Source organism: Formica exsecta, unplaced genomic scaffold (assembly GCF_003651465.1).
Source record: "Formica exsecta isolate Colony F162 unplaced genomic scaffold, ASM365146v1 scaffold115, whole genome shotgun sequence".
NCBI classification, from domain to species: Eukaryota; Metazoa; Arthropoda; class Insecta; order Hymenoptera; family Formicidae; genus Formica; species Formica exsecta.
This window is the reverse complement of record NW_021848490.1, coordinates 1,692,769-1,703,859: the sequence shown is the minus strand read 5'-3', so window position 1 is coordinate 1,703,859 and position 11,091 is coordinate 1,692,769. Positions and strand designations below refer to the sequence as shown.

General features: G+C 38.1%; 1 protein-coding gene across 1 annotated transcript in view; it reads right to left on the bottom strand.

Annotated features, from left to right (window-relative positions):
• The window catches only part of LOC115237616 (homeobox protein Nkx-2.4-like), a gene marked incomplete at its 5' end in the record, with an annotated part of 42,073 nt that extends 37,347 nt beyond the window's left edge, over positions 1-4,726 (bottom strand). The window contains 2 exons of the mRNA XM_029810782.1: positions 2,950-3,180; positions 4,087-4,726. Coding sequence (XP_029666642.1) covers positions 2,950-3,180; positions 4,087-4,726 — 871 coding nt within the window. The remainder of the gene's footprint in view (positions 1-2,949; positions 3,181-4,086) is intronic.
• Positions 4,727-11,091: the final 6,365 nt, after the last annotated feature.

Below are 11,091 nucleotides of genomic sequence, written 5' to 3'. Positions count from 1 at the left end.
AGAAGAAGCGAAGAAGCATTGCTTCCGGCATTTCTACACAAAGTGCAAGATATAAGATTAATTCGTTGAATATACATATATCCGATAACTCGCGTGCATGTCCCTCTTTCTTTTCAGAAGAAGCATTGCTTCCGGCATTTCTACACAAAGTGCAAGATATAAGATTAATTCGTTGAATATACATATATCCGATAACGATTTGACTCGCGTGCATGATTCCTAAAGATTTCACTCGTCAATTTTTCCATCGGCGATTAAATAACAGGTGTAGATCGTTGATGCGATGCCGGTTTTCATGCTAACGATCGTCAGACAGAACGCGCGTCTTTGAAGGTACAACACACTGTTCGTATTCTATGAAACTACGCCGTGTGCCTCTCCGATAAATACAGACCCCTCGAAACTCATTTAACAGGCTGACAGAATGACTGTTTGCATTCGATAACTCGGTAACGTTTAGCGGACAGACTAACTGTCCGTAATCCGTCGAAGCAGCCACTGAATTAATCAATATGTAGACGAGGTACGCGAAGGCTTTTTGTGCTCGTCCGACGAACATGTAAATGTGCATGTATATGTATGTGTGTGTGTGTGTGTGTGTGTGTGTATGTGTGTAAATGTACCTGATAAAATATTCCCTCCATTAAAAATCATAAAGCCATTTAAGCGAATAGACGAAGATAACAGAGTCATATCGACATTGAATTCTTAACTGTGAAAGCTTTTCATGAAAATTTAGTGTACGGTTCAAAGCTAAAGAGCATTGTATATGTGAAAGATAAAATAAATAAATTACTCCGTTACACATACAGAGTGTCTACGTATGTATTTTACAAATAAATTTAATGACAAATATGTAAAGTATATTTAAAAAATATATATCTCTCATTCGCATTAATTATATAATATAATCGCTTAGAGACATATCGACTCTCCTCAGGTAAGAAAAATAATTAGAACTGCATTTGCTCTCTAGAGTAATTAAAAAAAAAAAAAATCTTTGTATCCTATTCGTTTACCTATCGATAAAACCATTAAATAAAGCGTGTTTAATTTTCTAAAAAAATATCTTGTATCGTATATCGCGGTTAATTGCGCTACAGCGAATTAATTTTGAATTCGCTTAATCTTAATGCATTGACACTATTTTTTGACCGTTTAATATCCCTTTAATAAAAATATAAATATAAATTATTTAGTCTTCACAACATAAAAATGATATAAATTCCTGGAATTATTATGCGAATTGCAAACAAAATGCTGATGTATAAACTTATATCAAACATAACAAACATAACATTATATCTGATTTGATTTTAATAAAATGGAAGGTGTGAAGAAAACAGTTAAATTATTATCATCATTTTTGTTCCGTTACAAATATCTGTTCCTTTTTAAAATATTTTAAAACATAGTTTCAATGTTTCATATTTCAATTACCCAGAAAGATTGAGTATCTCGTGCTCTCTTCAAATAGTTGGATAATAGAAATTCTATATTCAATATGTAATTGTCATTAAAGAGACATTTTATAAATAATTTCTCTGCAAATATATTTCTTTATAAATTGGCCATAATACGTTGTGTGTAAAGGTTGTCAAAACATACTGATATGATATTTCTGTTTTACATCCATAACGTTTCAATAATTATTATTCTCTAATTAGTAAAAATTAAACTTATTCACTTTGAGTGATTTGACCTGGTAACTAATTCTAGAGATGCTCTTCGAATCTCGAATAAAAATTATCCCTTACGTTTATTCGTTACAATTGGCATAGCTACTTTTTTTATATCAAACAATAATATATTTAAGAAAAAACTTGCAAAGCCATTTAATAAGACATATTTTAATAAGAGTAAATTTTTTTATAATTAGTTCGTAAAGTTTATTAAGTGAAATATATTGAAAGAGAGAACTGTTCGTTAACCGATAATTCGTTCGTATTAATGCCTTCCTGTTTCTGGTTCTATATCAATATATATGACACGTTTTTTCTCTCTCTCTCTCTTTCGCTTTTATAAGTCATCTTCTTTAATTTCTTATTTATGAATCTTTTCTTTGTGGAAATTATCTCAATTCTCTTAGCTATTTTTTTAGACATTTCTCAATTTATAAAAATCCTTTTAAAAATCTAAATCTCCTGTAAAATGTTTCTTATGTATGTATAAATCATAATAATTCTTGCAAATTGTTCAAAATAAACAAAACTTTCACAGAAAATATTATTTTAATCATCTATATGTCATTTGCACGCGCTTTGATGTCGGATTTTGATATTTTACTGCTATAAAGTAGAGATTTTTAAATTAAATTAGAGATTGCGAAAAAAGAAAAGAATAGAGAATTAAATAACATTTCGATTCTATTTTTATAAATTTGATATTCTCATTTTCAATATATAATTTTACTGCGATTCTCGAAAAATGTTAATATTTTTAAGACACATTTTCCGATGCGCGTATCATATACTTCACAATAGCTGTAACTTTCTTGTTAATGAAAATTTCAAAGATCACAGGGAAAAAAAAAATTTCCGCTACCATAGCTAATCATGGTTTGCAAAATAAATTTCTAAACTACAGCAAAACGGTTTGCTGTTGCACTTAATAATTTTTTTTTCCGTGTACCTATATGTATACATATATGTTCAATTTTTTCTCGAAAATTTTCTCAGGTTTTCCATTCGCGTCAGATATACGGCTCGACATTTTGTTATTCCTTTTCTCACAAGTAAAGAGACAAAGGTACTCATTTCTTATTTACGAATCTTTCATATTATATGTATTCATATATACGTCTATGGAAATTATCTTAATTGAGCTATTTTCTCGAGCATTTTCCAACATATAAAAATCCTTTTATAAATCTAAATCTCTCGAAAAATGTTTCTTATATATAAATCATAATTCTTGCAAATTGTTCAGAATAAAGAAAAATCTACTCACTGGCGAAGCGCGGGTCGTTGGTGGCCGGTGGCGCCGGTGCGTACCAAGGATGGTGATGCGACGACACCGCGTGGGACCGCATGGGGTCCGCTGCCGTAGCCGTGGCGCCGACGCCGGGCCCGGCGTGATGGTACGGCGACAATTCCGCGGCACAGTACTGGTATTGCGACGTAAGTTGCATAGTGGCGTAAGGATTACCCATGCTCATGCCGCCGCCGGCACTACCGCCGCCGCCGGGGATGGCCCCGTTGGCAACGGAGGAAACCGGTCCGGGGGTGCTGCCGCCGGGCGTCGAGCCGCCGTGCAACGGCGGGCTGCCGCTGCTCGCGCTCGAGCTACCGGTGTTGCCGCCCACCCGTGCACCGCAAGCGTTCCCGTAGGGCGAGGCCTGGGAATGCGTGACAACGCCGACACCGACGGCAGCGGCGGCGGCGGCTAGCTCGAGCTTCCGGTAAGACTCCTCGATCGGCGACAGGATATCAGTAACGCTGAACGGCGTCGTGTGAGCACCACCGGCTGTTTGTACGTGGGATGAATGCTGTTTGGGCGACAGGCTCATCGCCAGATCGATGCCATTGAGATCAGACAGCAGACCAGCCTGCTCCAGTTGCGACTGCTGTTGCTGTTGCTGTTGTTGCTGCTGTTGTTGCTGTTGCTGCTGCTGTTGCTGCTGGTGCTGATGATACTCGACATTTTGTTATTCCTTTTCTCACAAGTAAAGAGACAAAGGTACTCATTTCTTATTTACGAATCTTTCATATTATATGTATTCATATATACGTCTATGGAAATTATCTTAATTGAGCTATTTTCTCGAGCATTTTCCAACATATAAAAATCCTTTTATAAATCTAAATCTCTCGAAAAATGTTTCTTATATATAAATCATAATTCTTGCAAATTGTTCAGAATAAAGAAAAATCTACTCACTGGCGAAGCGCGGGTCGTTGGTGGCCGGTGGCGCCGGTGCGTACCAAGGATGGTGATGCGACGACACCGCGTGGGACCGCATGGGGTCCGCTGCCGTAGCCGTGGCGCCGACGCCGGGCCCGGCGTGATGGTACGGCGACAATTCCGCGGCACAGTACTGGTATTGCGACGTAAGTTGCATAGTGGCGTAAGGATTACCCATGCTCATGCCGCCGCCGGCACTACCGCCGCCGCCGGGGATGGCCCCGTTGGCAACGGAGGAAACCGGTCCGGGGGTGCTGCCGCCGGGCGTCGAGCCGCCGTGCAACGGCGGGCTGCCGCTGCTCGCGCTCGAGCTACCGGTGTTGCCGCCCACCCGTGCACCGCAAGCGTTCCCGTAGGGCGAGGCCTGGGAATGCGTGACAACGCCGACACCGACGGCAGCGGCGGCGGCGGCTAGCTCGAGCTTCCGGTAAGACTCCTCGATCGGCGACAGGATATCAGTAACGCTGAACGGCGTCGTGTGAGCACCACCGGCTGTTTGTACGTGGGATGAATGCTGTTTGGGCGACAGGCTCATCGCCAGATCGATGCCATTGAGATCAGACAGCAGACCAGCCTGCTCCAGTTGCGACTGCTGTTGCTGTTGTTGCTGCTGTTGCTGCTGTTGTTGCTGTTGCTGCTGCTGTTGCTGCTGGTGCTGATGATAGGTCGTAGCATTAGCGTTGCCGCCTTGATTGCCACCGCCACCGCCACCGCCGCCGCCGCTGCCGCCGCTCATCTCGGCAAGCCCGACGCCGTCGAAGTACTTGAAGCTCGCGCTTCGCGGAATGATGAGGCCGGCGCTAGACGTAACAACGGCGCGACATTACGACGCTACTGGTTCTTTCTCTCGCTCGCGATCGCCGGCCAACGTAGCTTCCTCGATTCCTCGACGAACGATCGATTGATTTCGGATTTTCCTGCGCGAACGTTTAATCTTCGCTTCTTGTGGAATTTTTCAGATAGTCCCTTCGCGCGAACGATCGAAATCGCTCAAGATCCGAGATTGACTTAGTTAATCACACAATGACACAACAGTCGCTCATTTATATTGAGCGACAGATCTCACGCGACGCGCACAATAAGATTCCGTTATTTATTTATTTATTTATTTTTTTTTTTTTTTCACCAACACCGGAACCTTTTATCCCCCGAAACTGATATAAAGCTCGCAATTATCCACCGCGATCCAGCGATCCTGGTCCCGTTCTGTGATCCTGATTGCGTTTAAACGCGCGCATAGCTTGCGAGAGCAGAAATTTGTACACACAAGCACGATTATTTCACTAAAAGTACTCGATCTACGAAATATCATGAATGTTTCTTCTCAGCGGTTATCGAACTTAACATGTTCATCTTTTTTCACTGCGCGTTTTTTTTTCACTTTAATTGATGTATATACAGCTTTATTCACGTATTTATCATTATTCGCGTCGTCTCGTTCTCTCTCGGTGCTCCCTTTTCCTAGAAACAGCCCTTGCAAGTTGCAAGGACATCGAGGACGAAGAATCGCTTCAACCGCATGATGTATGAACAACGACCATCACCGAGTAGAAAAATCGATGGCGCAGTCGGCCGGCGGCCGACTCGGATGGCTCCCGAGATATATTGTTAAATCTCTCGATACCGTTGGGACGAGAGAGCGTGATCGACGTGTATCGCTGTTGCCTTTCGAAAATCCTGGTGGCACGCGCGAACGTAGTCGAAAGAGCTGTCGACCTTACACGGCGACCTTACACACACGTGGTCGAGGATAGTGGCCGGCCAGAGCCGGCCGGCGGCCGACTGAAATCACACGGGGGTCTTTGAGTCCTTGGATTCCGCCGATAGAGAGACGATGGTAGATGTACCACTCTACGCTTCGCCTCCACCTTCGTCGAGGATACACTCTCTCCGTAGGAGAAGAGCCTGCTCTATGGATGGATGGATGGATGGATGGATGGCTGGCTGGCTGGCTGGCTGGCTGGCTGGCTGGCTGGCTGGGTGGCTGCCTTGCCTGGCTTGGCTGGCTTGGCTGGATGGATGGATGAATGAATGGAGAGGACTTCTGTCGGGTACTCCTGGAGAGGTCCTCACGGCCGCTTAGACCCACTCGACCAGCGCTCGCCCGCTCGCGCTCGCTCGTTCGCTCACTCGCTCGCCCGCCCGGGCACACAGGCCCCGCAGCCTCTCGCGGAGAACCCGTACGACGACACGATGAGTGGAGTGCCCACTACGGAGAAGTGCCTGCTACCAAGAGTCGTGATGAGATGTCCCCTTTTGCGTGTGAGAGAAGGGTTTCCATACGCCGTGGAGAGGCACGGAGAGACCGCGATTCGGGGGAAGTAGATACTGGGAGACCCACCGTACGGCCATTGGACGAGCGCCGCCAATCGGGTGGTGCGGACGTGCCGTCGCTTCGCTCATTGGATCGCATCGGTTACCGTTTTGATCCATGACGAAACAAGCCCACTGCGTCAGCCGTGATGTCGTTGGTGCCGGCGTGGAACGCGTCGGCGCGTATCTACCTATCGGAGTAATCGCGTGGCTGCGTCTCCCGAGATCATAGCGGCTGTGAGGAACCACCCATCGGGCGGAGCTGGAGACGAAGGGGCGGGGAAAAACTAATGATGGAAAAATGTTCCTCGCCGGCACCGGCGCCGAAATCCTCGTCGAGGCTCAGCGGCCGACGGTACTTTTCGAATCTGCGTCACGGCTGTCACGCATCCGCCACCAAGCGTACAAATCCGAATCTCACGACGCAAATCCCACGAGTTTGCAAGCATCAAGCTCTTGCTAAGATTCCTGCACGCTTTTCGAGCGAGAGAGGTACGCGCGAAGAGAACTTTCTGTCATCCTGTTCTCTTGTGGCTATTATCGGCAAGCATGGGAATTAGACGTTCAGTGGTGTTGATCTTTCACGTGGGTGATATCTCGGCGAGGTTCGCTCCTGTGTATCCGATAACGATATCGATACCGCTGGTGCATGCTCTAGTGCGATTATTAGAGGCTGCTGCACACAAATCTATTTAACTGCAAAAACATATTATTATAAGCACCTTAATATTAATAAAATTTTCGATAAACATTCTGCCAACTATGTGATAAATTGTGCTCAATATCTCTATATATATGCTTTTGTGTTTATTCGTGTACGCCGGTGTATCCAATTTACTGTAAATCATTGGTTTGATTTTTAAATACGACAGATGTGCATTATATATATGGAAAAGAGAAATATATATTTGAATAGCATATTTAAGTAGTATAAATCGTATTCCACAAAATAGAAAGTTTTTAGTGCTCTTTGCATTTTTTAAAAATACAAAAATGCCACTTTTTTGACGTATGATATTTAAATTATCTGCTCTAGCGTTCAAGTATGTCTCTCTTTTTCCTTGATCATAAAAATGTCTATAAATACAGATGTGTTTCGGCAAAGAAAAAATAATTTTAATTTCAGGTTTAACACTAAAACTATGAGTTTTTACAATTATTTCGATCGTTCAATATTCATTCCCTTTAGCTGTATATATATATATATATATATAAATGTATGTGTATATATATATAAATATAAAATAAATTACAAATTAATATTACACATATAAAAATTATGAAAACAATATGTTTTTCATATTAAAAAGTTATACTGTAATATATTGTTTTTATAGCTCTTTTATTTATTACAAGTTTATATAAAAATATGCAAATATATATGAATATTGTTTTCACACTATCATAGATAATTTTTTCTTATAATTCATCCATGTGTATATATATTTATAATTTGAGAAATTTATTTTCATATACTATCTTAAATCCATTTATAAGTTTATGTAATCTTTTTATGATGTTGTTTATAACATTTCTTTCTCTCTCTCTCTCTCTCTCTCTCTCTTCCTAGAAAAATTGCCAATAAAGTAGTCGTTTAAAACTTGTAGCTAACCTCTATTTGTGTATCTCTCCTTTGTATTTTCTCACTTGGTCCCCTTCCACCCTCTACCCTCTCCCCCAATCACATTCATAGTTATAGATCTCTCCAGAAATTCCCGGTCCATATTTGCGATCCACCCCTTGTAATTTATTATTGATAAACCTCGTATCTCTCTTGCCTAACTTGTTGGCTCACTTAATATATACACTCTCTATATATATATATATATATATATATATATATATATATATAAATGTATGTGTATATATATATAAATATAAAATAAATTACAAATTAATATTACACATATAAAAATTATGAAAACAATATGTTTTTCATATTAAAAAGTTATACTGTAATATATTGTTTTTATAGCTCTTTTATTTATTACAAGTTTATATAAAAATATGCAAATATATATGAATATTGTTTTCACACTATCATAGATAATTTTTTCTTATAATTCATCCATGTGTATATATATTTATAATTTGAGAAATTTATTTTCATATACTATCTTAAATCCATTTATAAGTTTATGTAATCTTTTTATGATGTTGTTTATAACATTTCTTTCTCTCTCTCTCTCTCTCTCTCTCTCTTCCTTTCTCTCTCTCTCTCAAAACAAATATTCGCGTAAGAATTTTCTTTGTCACATTACAGCAAAATTATAAATTAAAATAAAATTTTATGGAAACGTTGTTGAAATGCAAAATTCCAGCAAGCTACAGCAATATACTGTAGTAACATATCGAAAGTATTGCAAAAATATTACGCTGCAATAATTGAGAAATGTGGTTTAATTGTACTACTTTTATATTAAATTTTTTACGCATTAGTGAAACAATAATACTTACATCAACACAGTAAAAAAATAAGAACATGTATTTAATTAACTGCGTATCTATCTCTCTAGTCTGTAAATTAAAATCGAAATTCTTATTTTTAAAACTTATAAATCTATTATCATAAAATATAAAAAATTGTACACAATTTTATCATTCAATTTTTCGTTTTTTGAAAAAAAGGAAGAGGGAGAAAAACTATTTTATAAGTTTAATTACAAAATATATACAATTGTACATAAAACACATACACAAACACTTGATAAAATGGAAGTTACCATTCTTGTGTAATTATTTTTACTGAACTTATTTATATGAAGTGGAGCATTTGGAAAAGAATAAATTTTTGGTTACATAAAAAATATGAAAAAAAATATTGTTAAGAGTAAAATTATAAAGTCTGAAAAAAATTATACGATAAAAGTTTTATTGGTTATTCAAAATTATTGTTTTTTTCTCAATTTCGGCATGATCAATATTTTATTAAATAGTCGGATGTATGTTTATATTCTATATGTAAACTGTTAATTCAGACATTATGCGTGTTGTCTATCGACTATATATTTTTCTTTAACAAAAATCTTATTGCACAGTTTTTTTCATAATTCTGTGTTTTATATTAATAAATGTTTTGATATACATAAACTTAAAATAAAGATTTTGTTATAATAAAATACATTTAACTTCTGTCTTTTAAATACGGTATATGAAAGTTTTTTTTCCATTATTACCAACAAATTGCTTATCATTTATAAACAAAAATGCATCGCGATTAAAAGACTGCCAAAATTTATTTTACAGATTTATACTATTAATACTATTTTATTAAGACTATTTTCTTAATAGTTTTTAAAATTATTAATCTTTAACAGCTGTACTATAAGTTTCATTAAGCTTTTAATATTTACCGTAAGCTTCTTATTCATGCTGGTGTTCCATAGATTTGTAAATAAATAAAAGTTCACAAACAAAAATTGTTTTGATCATATCACTTATCTTCTTTCTCCCTCTTTCCTATAAGATAATTCATTTTTTTAATTATATTTTAATATATTTTTTATATTATTTATTTACAGTAACGTACGCTCTCTTTTTAAGATTATTAGTTTAATTAAAATAAGGAAATTAACGAGGAAAAGACAAGGAAATATTTCTAAATTAATAAATATAAAAATAAGAATCTTTTGAAGATTATTTGAAATTAGAATTTATCTTTATCATCTCTCTCGTCCTCTTCAGATCTTTATATAATGGCAGATTTCATACTGTTTTTTATACTTTATTTTTTATTTAAACTTTTTCTATATGTTCGTTTTATACCATAAGATACAGAGTATATATCTTTATTTCATGAAAGACTCGAGCAATTACGCATCTAATGTGAACATAATAATGTAACATCTTTTTTGAAACCCATATATATTACATATACGATCGTTGATTTCTCTGTGTATAAGTATTACATTACCAAACAAGCTGAGAGCCTCTCTTTATGGCTTACACAGACAAATTTATATACATGCATACTCTGCTACTTTATACATTCGTGCTATCGTTCTAGACGCGCGATGCAAAAATTTGTCTATTACCTTATTGCAGTAGAATAACTCTCAATAACATTAGACATCCGAGGTTGAAAGAGCTGAAGGAAAATTTTTGGAAATGTAAAGTTGACGAACATCCTAGCGTGCATCGTCGTATTTTGTACAAACATAGCTATGGAGCTATAAAGTTTTTCAACTGAGAATTAGGGCCAAACTTCCATATATTATACTAAACGCTAACCGCTACCTTCGATCAGTGATGCCAGTTTCGAGACGCTGCTACAGTCACAGCGTGTAGAGGGGATAGTGTACAAGCATAAACCGTGTAGATGTAATGCGCAGAACGTTCTGCGCATTACATCTACACGATTCACGCTTGTGTGCGTATCCCCTCTACACACTATGGCAGCGGGCAGCGCAGCGCGCAGCGTCTCGAAACTGGCATCACTGACTTCAATGCTAAAGGCATAGACATAGTATATCTAGACCGAGCGTTTGCCTTTATTTAAGGAGTGGGGGTAAAGATACACGTAGAAAAGGACATACTCTGTTTCGTGCCCCTTGCGTTCTTTCTCGCTCGCACAGAGCATAGCGCTCTCTTTCATCATGCTACGTGCGAGCGAGAGAGAACGCAAGGGGCACGAAACAGAGTATGTCCTTTTCTACGTGCACCTCGGCTCCCACTCCTCAACACTCGGTCTAGATATACTATGTCTATGGCTAAAGGTATATATATGTCTGTTCTTGAACCATACAAAATAATACGCGTGCCGCCATCTGATTATCAAACGGCGGAATTACCCTCTTCTTTTTTTGGAAGCGTTTAATTCATCGTGTTTTTTTTTTTTTTTGCTAAACTAAACCCAAAAAAATGAGATAGATATAT